Raw genomic sequence first — 21,463 nt, 5'->3', positions numbered from 1 at the left:
GTGATTTTTAGTACCTGCATGGTTGGTAGCATTATTCCCTCTTAATTTTTTATTTTGGTAACTTACATCACTGGAGAAAGATGGGTCATGGTGAAGAATTCTGACAAAACACGGTCCACTGGAAAAGAGAATGGCAAACTGCTTCAGCATTCTTGCCTTGAGAACCTCATCAACAGTACAAAGGGACAAAAAGATACGACACTGAAAGATGAACCCCACCCCAGGTTGGTAGGTGTCCAATATGCTACTAGAGAAGAGCAGAGAAATAGCTCCAGAAGGAATGAAGAGGCTGGGCATCCACGGCGCCGCCCAGTTGTGTTTGTGTCTGGTGGTAAAATTAAAGTACAGTGCTGTAAAGAATAATATTACATAGGAACCTAGAACGTTAGGTCCATTAATCAGTGTAAATCAGAAGTGGTGAAACAGGAGATGGCAAGAGTGAAAATTGACATTTTAGGAATCAGTGAACAGGAATAGGTGAATTTAATTCAGATGACCACTATATCTACTACTGTGGGCAAGAATCCCTTAGAAGAAATGGAGTAGACCTCAAACTAACAAGACAGTCCGAAATGCAGTACTTGGGTGCAGTCTCAAAAACGACAAAATGATCTCTGTTCGTTTCCAAGGCAAACCATTCAGTATCACAGTAATCCAAGTCTATGCCCCAACCACTAATGCCAAAGAAGCTCAAGTTGAATGGTTCTACAAAGACCTACAAGATCTTCTAAACTAACAGCAGAAAAAAAAATGTCCTTTTCATTATAAGGGATTGGAATGAAAAAGTAGGAAGTCAGGAGATACCTGGAATAACATGCAAGTTTGGCTTGGAGTACAAAATGAAGCAGGACAGAGGCTAACAGAGTTTTGCCAAGAGAATGCACTGGTCATAGCAAGCACCCTCTGCCAATAACACAAGAGACGATTCTACACATGGACATGACCAGATGATCAATACCGAAATCAGATTGATTATGTTCTCTGCAGCCAAAGATAGAGAAGCTCTGTACAGTCAGCAAAAACAAGACCGGGAGCTGACTGTGGCTCAGATCATGAGCTCCTTGTTGCAAAATTTAGACTTACACTGAAAAAGGTAGAGAAAATCACTAGACCAATCAGCTATGACCTAAACACAATTATACAGTGGAAGTGACAAATAGATTTAAGGGATTAGATCTGGTAGACAGAGTGCCTGAAGAACTATGGACAGAGGTTCGTAACATTGTACAGGAGGCAGTGATCAAAATCATCCCCAAGAAAAAGAAATGCAACAAGGCAAAATGGTTGTCTGAAGAGGCCTTGCAAATAGCTGAGAAAAGAAGAGAAGCTAAAGGCAAAGGAGGAAAGTAAAGATACACCCATCTGAATGCAGAGTTCCAAAGAGTAGCAAAGAGAGATAAAAAAGCCTTCCTCAGTGATCAGTGCAAAGAAATAGAGGAAAATAATAGAATGGGAAAGACTAGAGGTCTCTTCAAGAAAATTAGAGATACCAAGGGTACATTTCATGTAAAGATGGGCACAATAAAGGACAGAAATGGTATGGACCTAACAGAAGCAGAAGATACTAAGAAGAGGTGGCAAGAATAGAAGAACTATGCAAACCCGGACAACCATGATGGTGTGGTCACTCACCTAGAGCCAAACATCCTGGAGTGTAAGGCAAGTGCGTCTTAAGCATTACTACAAAGTTAGTGGAGATCATGGCATTTCAGCTGAGCTATTTCAGATTCTAAAAGATTATGCTGTTAAAGTGATGCACTCAGAATGCCAACAAATTTGGAAAACTCAGAAGTGGCCACAGGACTAGAAAAGATCAGTCTTCATTCCAATCCCAAAGAAGCTCAATGCCAAAGAATGTTCGAACTATTCAACAGTTGCACTCATTTCACATGCTAGTAAGCTAGCGCTCAGCATCCTTCAAGCTAAGCTTCAACAGTACGTGAATTGAGAACTTCCAGATGTACAAGCTGGATTTAGAAAAGGCAGAGGAACCAGAGATAAAACTGCCAACATCCGTTGGATTATCATTAAAAAAGCAAGGAAATTCCAGAAGAACATCTGTTTCATTGACTATGCCAAAGCCTTTGACTGTGTGGATCACAACAGACTGTGGAATTTTCTTAGAGTTGGGAATACCAGACCACCTTACCTGCATCCTGAGAAACCTGTATGCAGGTCAAGAAGCAACAGTTAGAACCAGACATAGAATAACAAACTGGTGCAAAATTGAGAAAGGAGTACATCAAGGCTATATATTTTATCACCCTACTTATTTAACTTATATGCAGAGTATATCATGTGAAATGCTGAGCTGGATAAATCACAAGCTGGTATCAAGATTACTGGGAGAAATATCAATAACCTCAGATATGCAGATGACACCACCCTTATGGCAGAAACCGAAGAGGAACTAAAGAGCCTCTTGATGCGGGTGAAAGAGGAGAGTGGAAAAGCTGGCTTAAAACTCAGCATTCAAAAAACTAAGATCATGGCATCTGGTCCCATCACTTCATGGCAAATAGATGGGGAAAAAATGGAAACAGTGACAGACTTAATTTTCTTGGGCCCCAAAATCACTATGGACAGTGACTAGCAGCCATGAAATTAAAAGATGCTTGCTCTTAGAAGAAAAGCTGTGACAAACCTAGACAGTGTATTAAAAAGCAGAGGTATCAGTTTGCCGACAAAAGGTCTGTATAGTCAAGTCAAAGCTATGGTTTTCCCAGTAGTCATGTACAGATGTGAAAGCTGGACCATAAAGAAGGCTGAGCACTGAAGAATTGATGCTTTTGAACTGTGGTGTTGGAGAAGACTCTTGAGAGTCCCCTGGACAGCAGGGAGACCAGACCAGTCCATTCTAAAGGAGATTCATTGCAAGGACTGATGCTGAAGCTGAAGCTCCAGTACTTTGGCCATCTGATGGGAAGAGCCAGCTCATTGGAAGAGACCTTGGTGCTGGGAAAGATTGAAGGCAGGAGGAGAAGGGAGCGACAGAGGATGAGATGGTTGGATGGAATCACTGACTCAATGGACATGAGTTTGAACAAGCTCCGGAAGTTGGTGATGGACAGGGAAGCCTGCCATGCTGCAGTCTATGGGGTTGCAAAGAGTCAGACACCACTAAGCAACTGAACGACAACAACAACAACATCTTCCCTTGATTTATTAACCTTGTGTTTTTTTAAGAATGTGGATAAAATTAAATTTTTCCATTTGTGTTGAGGTATAATTGACAAATTGGCTCCCCTGAGAGCTCAGTTAGTAAAGAATCTGCCTGTGGTGAAGGAGACCCGATTTGATTCCTGAATCGAGAAGATCTGCTGGAGAAGGGATAGGCTACCCGCTCCATTATTCTTGCACTTCCCTGGTGGCTCAGCTGGTAAAGAGTCCGCCTGCAATGTGGGAAACCTGGGTTCAATCCCTGAGCTGGGAAGATCCCCTGGAGAAGGGAAAGGCTACCCACTCCAGTATTCTGGCCTGGAGAATTCCATGAACAGTCAGTGGGGTCGCAAAGAGTCGGACACAACTGAGTGACTTTCAGTTCACTTCAGTTGACAAATAAATGGTAATATATTTGAAGTGTGCAGTATAATCATTTGATACATATACACTGTGAAAACATTCCAACAGTTAAGTTAGTTAACACATCCTTTACCTCATACGGTTACCTTTTTGTGTATAAGATCTATACTCTTCAGTAAGGTGAAAGCTTAGATAATTCACATGAGACTTTTTTCTGATAAAGACATCTTAATTTCCCTCTAAGCACTGCTTTAATTGCATGTCTTCGTTTTTAATACGTTGTATTTTCATTTCATTCAGTTTAAAAGTGTTAAATTTTTTATTTCTTGTGGTTTCTTCTTTGACTCATGGATTGCTTCATTTCCAAATATTTGAGTTTTCCCAGATTTCTTTGGATTCATATATTTTGGGGCTTTGTTGTTGTATGTATATGCATTTGTAGTTGTTATTTTCAAAAAAGAAATATGTAAGTCAGTGATAATAGTGGGAGATTTGAATATCTTGCTCTCAAAAACTGATAACAATTAGAAAAAATTAAAAAGAATATAGAGGGCTTAAACGATCCTCTCAGTCAACTTGGCCTAGCTAACATTATAGACTCTCCACCCAGCGACTACAGATACAGATTCTTTTCGAGCATATGTGGGACAGTTGTCAGGATAATCCATATGTTGGGACACAAAACAAGTTTCAGTATCTTTTTAAAGACCGAAGGCATAAAAAGCACAACAGAATTAAATTAGATATCCACAGCAGGTCTATTCTTTGTCTAGAGCTTGCTTTCCCTTGCTATAAAAGTGGTAAATCTCACAAACTCAGTGATTTTTCTCTTGTAACACCTAGTGCATATGCAGGCATTCGTCCTGGCCCTTTGCATTGCCTTCATGGGATTTGCAGGCGGGGGGAACTGACAATAAGAAGCAGGAGCCCCTGACCACTGCCGTTACCCTGAGTGGCATGACCACGGCTAAAAACTCCTATTAACTAAACCCGGAGGTCTCTTAAGCTAAAAACTATGGTTGGTTTTAACACTCTACCACTTTCTATTCCTAGGAACAGTGATTTAGCCCTTTTAAATGTAGTCTCCATATATAATACAGAGATACAGTGATAGTACCTATTTCATAGGGTTGTAAAGACTAAATGAGTCCACATAAAGAATCCTGATAGCTTAGACGGTAAAGAATCCACCTGCAATGTAGGAGACCCGGGTTTGATCTCTGGGTCAGGAATATCCTCTGGAGAAGGGAATGGCAGCCCACTCCAGTATTCTTTCCTAGAGAATTCCATGGACAGAGGCGCTTGGAGGGATACAGTCCATGGGGTGGCAAAGAGTCAGACATGACTGAGCGACTAACACTTTCATACAAAGAGCCAGAGTGCCATGTAGAAAGTGTTCAATAAATGGTAGCTGTAGGGAGATTTTACATTGGTCTTCCTCTGTCCTTTCCCTTGGAGTATTTATTCTCACTGGTATATTCATTTAGACTACCTCAGTTTAAAAGATTCTCTCATAGTTCACAGACACTTTCAGGAGGTGGTTTTCCTACTATTTCATTGAAATGAGGTCCAGAATTTTCATATTTTCCTGTCTGCCTCTCTCCTTCTAACTTCCCTGTTAAAGTTATGACACATTTATAATGAATTCCTTCATTTGAAAATTGTGAGATTAAAATTAAAATTGTGCGATTAAATGTGTACTGCAAGGTGAAGGATATTTTAGGTGTATATTAGGAATGGACTTCTAAAATCAGAGTGTCCTGCAACAGAAGGGACATACAGACGAGCATTTGAACAGCAGAGCTCTGATTTGCCACTGCTTCATCTGTCCCCTTGAGTCCCTGAAGTCTGCTAGCAGTTGTAATCTGTTACTTGGTAGTGAGGACTGTACCAAACAGATGGAACAATGTATTTTGTGTAAGCACAAAACAATATGTATTGTGTTTGTGTGGCTTTGGAATTTGTGATTCAAGATATTATACTGTTGTAATTAAATGAATTGTTAAGATGGCAAATGAACTGTAACTTAGTGAATTGAGGAAGGTTATCAAACTTCCCTGGGTATTGCCAACCACAGAGAGCAGACTTTAATGTTAGATTTCACTTAAAGGTGTGACTTTTGAACTCCTGCAGAGCTAGAGGCATACACAGCTCTGCAGTGAGGTCACGATAGTCTGGGGCCCAAGGTAAGTGCAACTAGGCTCAGCCATACTACACACATTGTTCAATATTTGATAAAGTGGGAAAAAATACTGAGGTTTTTTATCACATGTAAGACTTACACATGCAAAAATTTGGCAGATGTTGCATGCTGCTTTCAGAACTAGAGAAAATGCCTTGGGCGCTGGCGTGTGCCCCTGTGAGATGTCCTGTCCTCAGCTGCACCCTCCCTTGCCCTCACCCACAGCCATCACAATGACCAGAAAGTCTGCTTGCTCTGTGGTGCTGTCTTGACTAGTGCCCATTAGTTTTCAGTAGTTACCCCTGGCCTGCATGTTAGCCTTCAGTTTAATGGCCTTTTTTATGTTCATTCATTTTATTTTATTTCCCATCGTGGTTTTGTTTATTTCTTTTTTTGTTTTTTGTTTTTTCTGTTCTCTTTTTTAAAACCGTCGTGGTTTGCCCTTCATATTCCCCAATATTTGCACATGACAAGATGTTGCCATCCCAACATTACCTCCCACTTCACTGACCAGTGCCACTACTGACCATCTAGCACCAGCCACAACTGGACCACTGCCTTCAGCTCCACGGGATGTCGTGGCCTCCCTGGTCTCTACCCGCTTCATCAAATTGACATGGCGGACACCTGCATCAGATCCTCACGGGGACAACCTTACCTACTCTGTCTTCTACACCAAGGAAGGGATTGCTAGGTAAGTGCCTATATGTCTGGAGCCAGTTGGTTGCATCTTGTCCTCCCAAGACCAGTTGTGCCCATCCTGACTCTCTGCTGTGCAGAATCTGTACCAGCTTTAAGTCCAGAAAATGTGGTCACAGAGATAGGTCGTTTCTAGTCATAGGTCAGGATAAGTAAATCCCTAAACAGACAAAGGTCCTGGTATTCTTTCCTGCCTTTCTGAGATGACTTGGGGAGAGGGTAAATAAAGGTATTTAAGTAGAAATATTAAAATGTAACCAAGAATACCCTTTTCAGTATGATTCGTCAAGTACAACCTATAGGCTATGTCTTACTTAGAAATTTCAGATTCTAGAAATTAAGGGAGTTATATCTGCCTGCACCCTTAAGCAGTTGTGGGCTGCTGAGCTTAAGGGGTCTGCTTGATGACACAAGATTACTAAGTGACCCGTTTTCCTAAAACAGTATTTTCATTACATTCCTCTCCATTGCCACTTCTTTCAGGAACTCACATTGCCTCTCCGTTGCTTTTGGAGATTTTCCAGAATCACCAGGCTACTTCACTGCACAGTCTACCTGTATTTTATCTATCCAACCTTATTTTCCTTTAACCCTAGGTAACTCACTTTCTGATGAAACCAGTCTAATTCCTGTCACTCTGCAGCGTTTTTTTCCCCCATTTTCTCTTTGGTCACTTCCCCCTTTCCCGTTTCTCAACCACCACTATAAAATTCAGTTAATCTTTCTCGGCTCAGATTAAGCCCAATGGGGCCCTCATAAATCTTCCTGTACTCTTTCAGCACATGTAGCCTTTCTCTTCTATGTATATTTGTGCCACTGATACTGGCACTTAGTTATGATAGCACATGATCTGATACTGCCATAGTTGTCACTCTTCTGTTATTTTATGTGTGTTTATGTTGTTTTCCCAGCCAGTCATCTGCTCTTCGGGAGGTCCCACGCCGCATGCTGACTGTGTATTCTTAACATTGCTGAGTAGACCCCTTCATGATGCTGTTACTTCACTCCAAAATAAGAAAGCTGAAATACCTGTTTGGGTTAGGGCTCTGGCCCATGCAGTTAAGCTTGTATTTCTGCTAGGGTGCTTACATTTGATATATATTGTATTTAATACCAAACTGGCAAGTTCAGAAGGTATAGGTACCTTAGGCAAGTCAATGCCCCTTGGGTTGAGACTCTTGAGACATCTAAGTGAGTGACATAATTTGAGTCAGATGGATTGCGCTGCTCACAGGGTAATGGAGTGTTCATCTGAACACTGCAGTGGACGTTTTGCCGTTACAGCGATAAGGAAGCATCCTGTTAGTCGCAGAAGGGCAAGGTATGACTGCCAAACAGCACCTGTCTTGAAATGTTTCCAGTAGACTTTCAAATCCCATTGCAAAGTCCATGGGGTTTCACAGAAGGACAGAAGCTTTTTGTAATTGCTCAGAAGCAGTCTTACATACATGACAGACAGGATCTTTGCTTCTAGGAGAAGGCCTTGTTGTTCCTTCTACCAGGATTGCATTTCCTTCGCAAACAACTGTCTGGCTCCTTGTCCATCATCCTCAGAAGGTCTCTTCTCAGGTCTTCCATGACTACCCACCCAACATAGCCTCTTGGTCACTGTCACACCCTGGGGCACTTGGTGGCTTGTTCCCAAGCCAATTGTTAAATTTTCAGGAAATTTTGCAAACCCAATGATGACCCAGTAGCTCTAAGTTGGGCATGAGGGAGTATTTACAGTGACAGGTGCTACAAACCAGAGCCAGTGGTTAAACATTTTCCGGAACATCACTGTAACATACCACCGTGTTTTGTTTTTTAGCTTTTATGTTTTGTTTTTTTTTCCCAGAATACGTAACACTCAGAAATGTTCTCTTTTTATTAACGCATTCATTGCATTTGTCTTGTTCAGCAGAGTATCACCATCACCTAGAACAGAGCCTGGCTTATCAGTAGCACTTAATAAATATTTGTTGAGTGAGTAATTTCAGACAGTGGAGAAATAGTTATTCAAAAAATAATGTTGATAATTAACCCCCACTTAGTAGAAGGAATAAAAGTTATATCTTTGTCTGTGTATAACAATGTTATAAATGTATCAAAACATTTTTTAAAACTTGTTAAGTATATTAGAAAAAAGTATAGAAACCATTTTTACCAATTGGCAGGAGCAGGAGGACAAGGCAATTATCAGTATACATAAAGAGGATCCAATTTGTGTGTCTATTGTTGGAAAGATGGAAAAGTAAGAAAGCTTTGGCCTAGAGTTTTTGGTCAGAATTAGTAAGAGATTATAATAAAGTGGAAGGAAGTTTGGAGCCAAGTGTTAAAATGCAAGTAAGAATCTGGACATGATCGATTAAGAAGGGACCATTTCAGACTCCTGAGCAAGTGTGCATGTGGTTTTATTAAACAGCTTTTATTAGCAGTTCTTGGCAGGTTCTACACAAGATTAGAGAAGAGTGATGGAGTCAGGGAGACAGATCAGCAGTAGTTAGGTTGATCTAAACATGTGGTAGGGCTTCTTCCCTGGTGGGAAGTCAGTAAAGAATCTGCCTACAATGCATGAAACCCGGATTCGATCCCTGGGTTGAGAAGATCCCCTGGAAAAGGGAATAGCAACCCACTCTAGTATTATTGCCTGGAAAATTCCACAGACAGAAGAACCTGGTGGGTTACAGTCCATGGGGTCATGAAGAATTCAACATAACTGAGCAACTAAACACACACACACAAGCATGTGGTAGGCCTGGATAAAGATGAGAGCGGTGACTTGGAACAGTAAATCAGGGGAATATTTCAAAGGAAATTCTTGGAGATTGTAATAATTTTTGCTATCTCATTACTTTAAGATCATGATTTCTGAACAGAAGCAGTGAAGAAATAGAAATAACACCGAGTCAGAGACTAAATTCCTGTTACTTGTTTTATAAACAAAATTTATTTAATCTTTATAAGTTTACATTTTCTCATCTAAAAATTGAAGGTAATGTATTATATTCATAGACTTAACAACCTTTCAATGTGAGGGTATATGCCACTGCCTGCAAATCCCCTACTTCTTGCATCTGATAATTCAACCACCAGGGGGCACTATGTGCCTTGGTAATGAGCTGTATGAGTCTACTGGGTACTCTAAGTAAGTAAGTGAAGTCGCTCAATCGTGTCTGACTCTTTGCAACCCCGTGGACTGTAGCCCACCAGGCTCCTCCGTCCATGGGATTCTCCAGGCAAGAATACTGGAGTGGGTTGCCATTTCCTTCTCCAGGGGATCTTCCCAACCCAGGGATCAAACCCAGGTCTCCCGCATTGCAGGCAGACGCTTCCTGAAATTTCAAAGGGCCCTTCCTCTGCCATTTTACCTGTGAAATATTCACTTTTGTTTCCAATGCCTTTAAACAGCAGTATTTTCTATTAACCACTAAGTGGAAAGTACAGAGTAAGTTATTCCAGAAATTAATAGCATTTAGAATTGGGCTTCCCTAATGACTCAGCTGGTAAAGAACCTGCCTGTAACACGGAAGACCTAGGTTCGATCCCTGGGTTGGGAAGATCCCCTGGAGAAAGGAAGGGCTACCCACTCCAGTATTCTGGCCTGGAGAATTCCATGGACTGTATAGTCCTTGGGGTTGCAAAGAGTTGGACAAGATTGAGCAACTTTCACTTTCAGAATTGGATAAGGGCTTCCCAGGTAGTACTTGTGGTAAAGAACCGGCCTGCCAGTGCAGAAGACGTTAAGAGACACAGGTTCAATCCCTGGGTCGGGAAGATCCCCTAGAGGAGGGCAGGGCAACCCACTCCAGTATTCTTGCCTGGAGAATCCCCATGAACAGAGGAGCCTGGTAGGCCACAGTCCATAGGGCACATAGAGTCCGACATGACTGAAGCAACTTAGCATGCAGCCTTAGAAATCTGTTAGTCTGCTCCAGGATCATCAAACTATATACCGTGGGCCAAATCAGACTTGTTTTTATGGCCCAAGACCTAAGGATAAGTTTTACATTTTTCAAGTGGTTACACTTTGATAGGTTATATAAATAACTACAGTTGACCCTTGAACAACATGGGTTTGAATTGCACTTGTCCACTTACATGTGGATTTTTCTCAGTAAATTTATAGTACAGTACTACAGGCTCCACAGTTGGTTGAATCCCCATTACAGAACTGTGGATAGGGAGGGCCAGCTGTAAAGTTATACATAGATTTTTAACTGTGGAGATGGTGGGTAATATTTTTCATTTTGTGTCTTGGCCTGTAAATACTTACTGTCAAGCCCTTTAAGAAGAAATTCACCACTCTGGGCTCATTCTTTTATTTAATACATGAAGAAACAAACCCAGAAAGAATTAGTGACTTTGCAAGCCAGCAGTGTTGCCAGAACTAGAATTGGAGCTCCTGAGTTCTGACCCAGCACTGTCTTGGTACAAAATATACCTTTTTCTTTTTCTTTTGACTCTTAGCTAAGACATTCTAACCTAACTCCCATTGGAACCTCACATATTTATGAAATTGTCCTTCATAACTCACCCCAAATCTTCCCTGAAGTCAGTTTTATTTCCAGACAGACTTGGTTCTGTGACCTCAGATCAGTCTACTGTTAGAAGTTTTTCAAGTGTTAGATGTTTGATCTTAGGGAATCATATCTACCATTAATTTTTTCTTATCATAATGCTTCTGTAGAAATTTGTTCTAGGTTTTTTTTCCCCTTTTACATTGTTGTTGGTTAGCCGCTAAGTCGTTTGTATTCAACTCTTTTGTGATCTCGTGGACTGTAGTCCGTCAAGCTCCTCTGTCCAGGGAATTTCCCCAATAAGAATACTGGAGTGGGTTGCCATTTCCTTCTTCAGAAGATCTTCCCAACCCAGGGATCAAACCCTCATTTACTGCATTGATAGGTGAATTCTTTACCATTGAGCCACCAGGGAAGCCCCTCTTTTACATAGGAACAAACAAAAAGATAAAGATGATATCATTCCTGTATAAAATTTACACATTAGAAGGCAAATTTCCATTCATTCATTCCATGTACATTTGTGACGCTGCTTCGGTGTATGAACCTTCTGCTAGTGCTTCTGTGGTACGCAAACACGAAAGAAACACTCTGTCACTTCAATTTAGAGTAAAATAGTGCCCCTTTCACTGTCTTTCTCAGAAAGGTCTTGTTTAAACTTTGATGCGCAGTGAGCAAAACAAACTAATCTGTGCTCTGGCACTGAGCTTTTAGTTGAGTGAAGTGTCACGTACCATACTTTGTTTTAGACAGCAGTCATTTGTGATGGGATTGAATGTCAGAAACCTCACGTCATAGGAAATCAGCTGATACTCGACTAGATCTTGTGGCCGAGAGGTTTAGCTGAGGAGAAAATATCAGTAGATATCTCAAGAGTCTCTGAGCAGTAACTTTTGTTACCATGGTATTTTCCAATGGAGCTGACTGTAGACAAGCAGCCTCTATAAATATGATGTGGGTGGGTACTGTTTGTTTTAATTAAAATAAGGTAGTTTAAAGAACCATAGAAAACTATTGAAAAACACTTGAATCTCTGAAATGCATTCACATACAATCAGACAAATTGGCATATGGTTAAGTAGAACTTAACAAATTTTAATCAGTTTGTTTAACCATTTATTTAAACAAATTTCAGGGAAAATTATCAATATTTTAAAGTAAGAATTTAATGCAATAGATTTTTAGGTAATTTCAAATAATTTCTCCCACAAAGTAGTTTTGGGCCCTTTTATGACTCTCTCACAATAGACACAGATCTTTCCTCACATAATCAGTAATTCTTAAAAAAAAAAAAAAAACAGCTATTTGTCTAAAACAAAAGCAAATACAGTCTTTGTTATAGTGAGCACGGTGCACTGAGCATAATTATTGTAGACACACAAACCCCAAAAATAGAGCCTGGAAGCCACCTGTTTTAAAGAACATGATAACTCCCTTCATGTTTTCATCTCATAACACCAGACCACTAGCCATTTGCACCATTTGTGATAAGATTTGTTAAAATATTTCAGATCAGTTTGAAAATAATTTTTAAAAAAATAAGAAATAGATTGTAAAAATCAGAATAGTTATTAGCTTATTTTATAGATTCATTTAAATTTTTAATGTTTTGTTCCCAGTTTTAAGTGATAATCTCTAATTTTCCTTTTATTAAAAGTTTATTATCCAGAAGATATGCAACATTCTTTGATATTTTCTGTGAAAATTGGATCATACCTATAATCACCTTCTGTTTCTTTCCCTAAACATAGCCCCTTAAAACTCAGTGATTCTTAAAGTGTACAAAATTGGTGACTAGCTACCCTATTTGAGATGGCACTGAGAAGACTCTTGAAAGAAAGTTGTGATTATGACCAACAATATCAGTGATGTTTAAGCAAGAACATCAGCGACTTCTCAGACAAGTGTGACATTGCTCTTAACCAGTGTCCATATTCCATACACCATCCCACCCCCAAAACTTTCCTTTTTTTGAGAGTTAATTTGACTTAAATTTATTAAGATTTTGATGTAGTGTGGTATCTATAGATATTGCAATGAAAATGAAACTGCACATTCTAGAAATTTCCATAATCAATGTTATTTCTTTCCAAATCCCTGTTTATCCAAAGGGAACGTGTTGAGAATACCAGTCGCCCAGGAGAAATGCAGGTGACCATTCAAAACCTAATGCCAGCAACAGTGTACATCTTTAGAGTTATGGCTCAAAATAAGCATGGCTCTGGAGAGAGTTCAGCTCCACTACGGGTAGAAACACAGCCTGAGGGTAAGTCTCCCACCTGTCTGTCAGCCCCACCTGTAGCAAGACCTGTGTGAAGGGCTATCTTAGGTATAGCCTGGCATACCATAGGTGTGCAGGAGGTAACAGTGCCTCACTTTTAGGGCTCTTAGTGAATTAGTTACAGGATATCAAGTTAACTGCATCAAACAGCAGCATATAGTGTACGACAATATAATTCTGCTGGAAGACGCCCAAATTTTACTGATTCTTTGGACCCAGTTCAGATGCCATTCTAAAATCTTTCTCTGATCTTATCTAATACTTTTTTCTACAGTCCTAAGGTACATTATATATTATTTAAGTTATGAGATGTATTATTGTACATCTTCCTTGAATTATGGTTATGAATATATTTCATTAATTTTATGGCAAAGGCAGAGTATTTGTTGTCCTTTTATTTCCCACCATGTCAAATGCAGTACCTCACACAGGAAATAGGTATTTAATAGTTATTATCAGTGGAATTGCCCTGGTCTTTATACATACCATACTCTTCGAAATCTCTTCAAGGCTTTACCTTGGACCTGTTGTCTTTTGTGCTAAATAATGTTACTTCCAGTTACATTTCTTAAGATTTTTCCAACTAAAATTAGTGTCAAGTGATTTACTTTATAAATGTCTTCTATGTCTTAAGTGTTGGTTTTTTAAACTATAGGTCAGAAATTATGAGAAGCAGTCAAATTTAGAATTAATGCTTTTCTCATGAAGCTTCCTTCTGCACTTGTACCTTCTTTTAACACAAGCCATTGTTTTTCTTGGGAGCCTTTTCCAGTTTTCTTTTCCTATTAACTGCAGTAGTGTTTCTGTGTTAACAAATCTGCAGTAACAAAAATTTTATTGCAGCTGAGGGGCATGGGCAATAAATTTGAGGAAGCTACTGACTAGGGTACTAAACAGATTAAATGTATTTACCGCTGAAACTATGGAAGTAATACAAGGACTCTGCCTGATGGGTGGAATAAGAAAAGTCAAGAAGCTGTGGAATTTTACATTCTAATGCTGCAGTAAATCGTTCACCCATCAAACAGTTACTGAGGACTTCCTCTACCAGGCCCTGCACAAGCTGTCAGAGATGCAGGGGACAGGACAGGAATCCTCCCTTTAAAGAATGAGCAGTCAAGATAGGAGGCCATTCATCATCTCTGTAATAGAGCATTAAAGGTCAGGAATCAAACCCAGGCAACAACAAGAGGACCCAAAGAGAGCTGGGTTGGGGGTGGGGGTGCTGATTTAAGGAAAGAATGTGTTCTCACTACAGGGAAAGGATGTTGAGTTTCACAATTACTGTGTTCAGATAAGAGCAGGAACAATCTGTTAGATTTCAGACTCAGTTTTCATTCGTTAATTCTCACATACAGGTGTCATTTATGAGAGATAATGAAATACAGAACAAGGAACAGTTACTGTAAAGTTAGGTAAATCAAATCTGGTTCCTAGGAAAACATGAAACCCCAGGCTGGCCTTACACCATTTGGCTTAGAGCAAACATTCTTGGGGAAGGAAACCGCTTGACCCAATCCCAAAGCTAGGATTAGCAGTATACATGCAGGGTGAGTCATGATGAAAATGAGAGAGACCACTGAATTTGATTTCATGCAAGGGTTCCATCCTGGGGCTGTGAAACTTCTGAAGGTGCATGAAAATATTTGTGTGTCTGTACGTATTCACGTTTGCCTTTGGAAAGAACCTGTGGCTTTCTTGATCACTTCAGAACCTAAAGTCAGACTGCTGAGAATTACAGAACTAAAAGGGGCATTGTCAAGTTAGAGATGAAAGAAGAGATTTCCTGAGTGCCTGTCAGGTGCCAGGCACTGTGCTAGGCAGCAAGATGTAAAGATGAGTAAGACTTCTGTTCACAAAATAGTCTGGTAGCAGACAAGAACTGACAGGGACTGATAAATGGGCAGTATTGTGATCATTTATTCAAGGGAGTTTGATTGAAAGAAAGTAGCTAAGAATATAGATAGGAGAGTGGGGCCATGAAGAAAGCTGAGAGCCAAAGAATTGATGCTTTTGAACTATGGTGTTGGAGAAGACTCTTGAGAGTCCCTTGAACTGTGAGGAGATCAAACCAGTCAGAAGTAAAGGAAATCAGTCCTGAATATTCATTGGAAGAGCTGAAGCTGAAGGTCCAGTACTTTGGCCACCTGATGCAAAGAACTGACTCATTAGAAAAGACCCTAATGGTGAGAAAGATTGAAGGCAGGAGGAGAAGGGGACGACAGAGGATGAGATGGTTGGATGGCAGCACCAACTCAATGGACATGAGTTTGAGTAAGCTCCGGGACTTGGTGATGGACAGGGAAGCCTAGCATGCTGCAGTCTGTGGCATCACAAAGAGTTTTACATGACTGAATGGCTGAACTGAAGAATATAGATGGAAGGAGCAACAGCTTCTGGGGAGACTGTTTGGGGGATGCAGAGTGACTATTAACATGTTTTGGCAAAAGAGGAGTCAGTGGAAAGAGATTTCATCTGGATGTGTTCAGCCTGGGGCAGGGGTTGGGGAAGCCAAAGTGTTAAGAGTCAGCCCTTGGAAAATATTTTACATTTTTAGCTTTTCAAGCGAACTTAAATTTTTTCACATGTTTTAATGCCACTGTATAGACAAAAGAATTTATTAGTGCCTTTTTTAGGATCATATTTGCCTACGTTTAACCAGCAAATATACTGAAAGTGATTTTAAGGGAATTTGTTCTGTTTTCCTTCCCTTTTAAAAAGTTAGAGGAAAGTTTTCCGTAGCAGCAGAAGTGTGACAAATCCCACCTGTCAGGCTGTGCAAAATATGCTCTTAACATTACGGAATAACATGATTCATGACTAAATAAAGCAAACAACTGTCAGAATAACCATATTCAGGTTTCTCTACTTTGGTAGCTAAACTAATCTTAAGCTGTCATGCTGTTATTTAAGAAAGCCAGTTTGTTTTACATTTTGTTAGTTTTTTCCCCCCTTCCCTTAAGTCTAATGGATGTCTGTTACAAAAGTGCTGGCACCAGAGAAATGATTTTCAGATGCAGAGTGTCCACCAAAGTGTAGACACAGGCAGGGCAGCTGCCCAGGATTTGTATATAAATTGGGATTGGAACCTGACAGTCAGACAAAAAGAAAATAGTGAAAAAGGATGTAAACTGGGCAGATGATTGTAGTCACATACATGTAAAGCACTTAATGCTGGACTGATAGCAAACATCAATAAACGGTAGCTCTTTTTAAAATGAGTGTTTATCCAGTCTTACTTCCTTGCTGTTTTTCTTCTGTGCATGTGTTCATATGCTCATTCTAAAGGCAAATCTGGTCATGTCTTATCATATTCCTGCTCATAATTTTTCAGTAATTAGCTAACACCTAGAAGAAATGATCCAAACTCAGAGCAGGGCCTTATCTGGCTCTTGTCATCCTTTATAGCATTCTGTATCCTGTTATCTACTCCCTGTCTCAGCCTGAACCATATAATGCTGTCTTCTCACCTGTCAACCCCATTGACTAAAGCAGTATCTCCCTTGATGTCTGAGAAAACTGTTCATTCTTTCTGCTCCCTAAGTCTGCTTCAGTCCTTCCCTTTCCTAACTGCCCTACCCAGAGCAGAATTATGTACTCTCTTGTTTCCATTTTCGTTACAGTTGTTGCCTAATCTGCCAGCACTTATGATCTTCTTTGTAACTGTATGTCTGACTTCCACTAGACTGGAGTTCTCTGTGGGCAGGGCCTCTGTCCATCATTGATTGTATCCCCATAGACTGTCAAGAGAAGGCTCCTTTCTGTGATGTCTGCCTTTGTGTGCTGCAGTCCTGCTGCAAAATAGGATTTTATAAACCACAAGAATTCTTCAGTGTTCACTTTTTCTTTTGAATAAATTTGAGATATTTCACAGATAATTTTTGGTTTGGGGGTCATAAAGAGGGAAATCATTTAATTAAATATTATCCTGAAACCTCTTGAGTCAAATCACTTGTTTTCTTAGTTTAATTGTTTTTATTGTTTTGCAAACATAGCCAGGGTGCCATTATTGCTGAGAGTGGTCTTGAGAGGTACAATAAATTTTACTTATATCTTGCCGTCTTGAAATCTTCTTTCTAGTTCAGCTCCCTGGCCCAGCGCCCAACATCCGAGCGCATGCAACTTCACCTACTTCCATCACTGTCACCTGGGAAACACCGTTGTCTGGAAATGGGGAAATTCAGAATTACAAACTGTACTACATGGAAAAAGGGACTGATAAAGAACAGGTATAATATCAAGCCTTTTTCTAATGCATTGATTGGAGTAGTAGATTTGAAATATACTTCAAAAACTCAATACCTGCTTGTCTAGAAATCTGAGGAAAAAATATGTATAAGAAATGATGAGTTGATAAATTCTGTTTCTTAGTACCAAGGTTCATTCTGTAGTTTTTGCCATCAGCGGTCACTAAACATTATTAAGTATTTCTCAGCAAATTGCCAGTGTTTATGATAAATTTGCTTTGACTATTGAAATAACGTTCTGTAAGAGGGATAAAAATCTGCATTGTGTCAAATATAGAATTTGTATATTATTTGCTTCATTTCTTTTGGCTTGAGTTGTATATATATATGTGTGTGTATATGTGTGTGTGTGTGTTTTATTTTACTTAAGGATATTGATGTTTCGAGTCACTCCCACACCATTAACGGATTGAAAAAGTATACAGAGTATAGTTTCCGAGTGGTGGCCTACAATAAACATGGTCCTGGAGTCTCCACACAAGATGTTGCTGTCCGAACTTTTTCAGATGGTGAGTTTTCTTCCTCTGGAACAGAATCCTGAGCCTGGGGGCCCTGGTAGCGTAGTAACAAGATCACGGGCTTCGATATCAAGAAGGTTTGGTTCACATACCAGTTCTGGTAGTGTGACTACAGTCAAGTCACTTTACATGTCTGAGCGTGTTTCCTTACATGTGAAATTTAGATAATACCAGCTTCATTGGGTGGCTATAAAAATCCATTGAGAGGTCATAGAACATGTAGTACCTGGTACTTGGAATAGCTTCTTGGTATTTTATTTTTAGTGGATTTTTTTGTATAAGTGAGTATTATTGCTGGTTCATAGAACAGATCATCCAAGGCTATTGGAAGGCTGGCCTTACTCTACATAGCAATTATATTTCCATGCCAAATAGGTCTTTTAACTCTTTAATATTTTGTGACAGTTTATATCTCACTGTTATTTGCTTAAACCCATGGCCTAAAGCAGTGGTTTTCAAAGTACAGCTTGCCAGTGAAACTGAGTAGGTCAAGACCCACATTTTTTTAAAAGATATTTTTAGAGTAGAACAGAAAATAACAGTTCATTGCACTTAATGTATATATTGTATCCTGAAACTCAGCTAAATCCAAATGTTTCAAAAATGTCTTTTTCTTAAAAATGTGTGTATATGTTATAGCCTTTACACTGAATGTCTAAACAAGTTTTAAGAGCTGTAGTTTGACTCCTTTAAACAAGTGGTGAGACATCACATCACCATTGGAGCAGACTGACATCATGTGATGTGTTGCATTAAGAAAGACATAGCTTCATTTATTTCACCTGTGCTGTATCCCTGCCAAAAATGTTTTAAGTATGATTGTGATGAAACGACGAGACATACATCCAAATTGGTGGACATTCTGCAAAAAAATAAACTAGCTTGAATTCGTAGAAAATATTAGTCTCATGAAAGAAACTAAAAAGGGGAGTCATTATAGGTTTAAAGAAAAGTAAAGACACAGAATAAAATAAAACATGTATAATCTTTGATTCCTGAATCTGGAAGTAAAAACAGTATAAAGACACTCTTGGTACAATTACTTAATAATTAGGTTGGTATAAGTCAGTATTAAAAATTAGATACGTTATTAGGTATATTAGATAATAGTTTTGTGCTGATTCGATTTTAATGTGATCATTGTATTATAATTTTGTTGGAGAATGTTTTCTTAGGAGATACATACTGTAGTATTTAGGGGTGAAGTATCATAATGACTGTAACTGTCTCTCAGCTCTCCAGAAACAATATGTACATAGTAAATATGTATAAATATGAGAGAAATAAAGCATATGTGGCAGAATATTAACAAGTGGTAAATGCAGGAAAAGAGTATATGGTGTTCATTGTATTCTTGCCACTCTTTGCACTTGACATTTTTCAGGATAAAAAGTTGGGGGAAATAAATGCAGACTGTATTTTGGTTAGCCTGTGTTTAACATAGGCTTTTAAATCTACCCATGAGCCACTTCTAACTGCATCAAGTGGGTTGGCATGCTGACTACGGTGCCTGTTGCAGAAACTGAATGTGTCTCAGCGTGGTTGGTTAAGGGCAGCACTTTGGAGGAAGAGAAATCTTGGTTCTTATACCAGTTGAAACAAATACCTTGAGCAAATTAACTTCCCTGAGCTGCAGCTGTATTTTTGTCATCTATAAAGTGAGATAATAAAGAAACTCCTGTGTAGGATTGTTGTAAGGATTAAACTACCTGCCATGTAGGAACATGAAGCAGATCTTAGCTGTGATGGTGGTGGTGATGATGAAAGAGAAGAAGACAGCAACAACAATTATGTTGGTGCCTCTGCAGCTGAGTCAGAAGTTCTTAAAAAGGAGATGACTGAAACCATCCATGGCCTTTTTTCAGAACACAAATGGAGAAGTCCTTCTCCAGGCCCTCTGAATCTCTGGGTTGAGAGATCTCTATCCTCTCTGTCCTCCAGAAGACTACACCACAGTGGACACTGAGTTACGTGTCTGGTCACCAAGTGTCAGAATGGAAGGGAGAAATTTCCATGTGTGGATTAGGAGAGAAAAGCTAAAGTCAGCATTTTGTGGTTGGAGAAGAAACTAATCAGGTTTTCTTAAATTTTTTTTCTTTCTATAGTTACTACAAAAGAAGACACTGGAGGGCATATGTACAATAAACTTTGAGATACCCTGTCTTATATTCTAATATGTGAGAAACTAGTTATGCAGCTGTTTTGTAACTAATAGTCCCAAACCTCTCACATCTGAATGACTATTTCCTGCTATATAGTTGCCTTCAGAAGCCAAATGGTTACTTAACTGGACTTCCATTGTTTAACAACTCTTTGCTCTCCTTGAAACTGCCTTCAAAACCAGTTTAGGAATCCCACAAGAAAGCCAAGGTCGTTGATTTGTGTACATCACACTTTGGACTCATAATGATACTACCCAGCTGATTCACTTCCCATATTCATAAGGCTCATTTCCAGAAATTGTACCCCAAAATAAAGATAACTATTCCCAAGAATATTCAGAAGAATACGTTGAAGGTTCAGAATATAATTGGGCTCTAGAAAAGTTTAGAGTCATCATCATATCCTTGAAATAAGTATCTGACTTCCCAAAGGTATATCCTGACTTGGGTATGGATGTGTATATGTGAATGTCTCATTTTAAATGACTTATATATGGCCACACCTTATCCAAATACTGCTGTCAACATGAGGACACTGGCTCCTGGGTTCAGGTTGCGTATCAGTGTTTGAGATGTGCATTTCTATAAGGTCTGGCCAAGAACAGTCACATGATGTAATTGAAATTTAAATTTTTTTTCATTTCCTTTCTGTTTTTTTTGTTTTGTTTTTTTTGGTCTGTGCAGTTCCCAGTGCTGCTCCTCAGAATCTGTCTTTAGAAGTAAGAAATTCGAAGGTAAAACTCTATATTGCTATTGTTCATTTTTACTGGTAGCCTGTTAGGCCTCAGGAGGGCTTATAAAGAGGGAGATTCTCTATCAAAATAGTCATAATCAAGCAGAGAAAGAAAGTGACATAGATATTACACTTGCCAGTTTAAAGCTAGACTTAGACGCCAACTTTGGTTTATTCTGTTTAACTTTACTGCCTTTCTCTAATGCCAAAATTACTTTAGCCTTTCTGCAAGTATACTATTATTATGTAAACCATGGCGTTATAGACTTTCAACATCCAGAACCTTGGTGATGCAGTTTATGATACTGGAGCCATTTAGCACTGTGAGGTGAACCCAGAGTGAGTCAAAGGCAGACAGACATCTGTCCTATGGTTGCACTGCTGTAGCCAGCTCTCCTGGGCAAGTTCACTGTGCCCTGAAGACCACGTGTGCCTCTCAGATGCCCAGAGCCCCTCCTGGGCTGCATAGACAACTGAGACAGGCAGTCCTTTCAAAAAGTAATCTGGGACTCCTTTTCTTTTAAGAAACAGCTGATAATAACAGTCCCCTCTTTGAAAAGTTTTAGACAGAAATTATCTAATTTCACTCTTCTTACAGTAGAGGTAGAAGAGAACCTAAC

The 21,463-nt window shown here is 39.4% G+C and overlaps 1 protein-coding gene across 7 annotated transcripts in view; it reads left to right on the top strand.

Moving 5' to 3' along the window:
• NEO1 (neogenin 1) overlaps positions 1–21,463 on the top strand; it is a 228,124-nt gene that overhangs the window by 157,564 nt on the left and 49,097 nt on the right. For 4 of the 7 annotated variants that reach the window (XM_040227389.1, XM_040227388.1, XM_040227390.1 and 1 more), the window contains exons 8-12: positions 6,239–6,398; positions 13,014–13,168; positions 17,264–17,412; positions 17,801–17,939; positions 20,795–20,844. In XM_040227389.1, coding sequence (XP_040083323.1) covers positions 6,239–6,398; positions 13,014–13,168; positions 17,264–17,412; positions 17,801–17,939; positions 20,795–20,844 — 653 coding nt within the window. Of the gene's footprint in view, positions 1–6,178; positions 6,399–13,013; positions 13,169–17,263; positions 17,413–17,800; positions 17,940–20,794; positions 20,845–21,463 lie in introns of all 7 variants that reach the window. The other 3 variants (XM_040227384.1, XM_040227383.1, XM_040227387.1) reach the window with 1 other exon arrangement.

The sequence above is a fragment of the Oryx dammah genome, unplaced genomic scaffold (assembly GCF_014754425.2).
Source record: "Oryx dammah isolate SB20612 unplaced genomic scaffold, SCBI_Odam_1.1 HiC_scaffold_26, whole genome shotgun sequence".
NCBI lineage: Eukaryota > Metazoa > Chordata > Mammalia > Artiodactyla > Bovidae > Oryx > Oryx dammah.
Note: the sequence above shows the minus strand (reverse complement) of the source record. Positions and strands in the feature narration are given on the sequence as shown.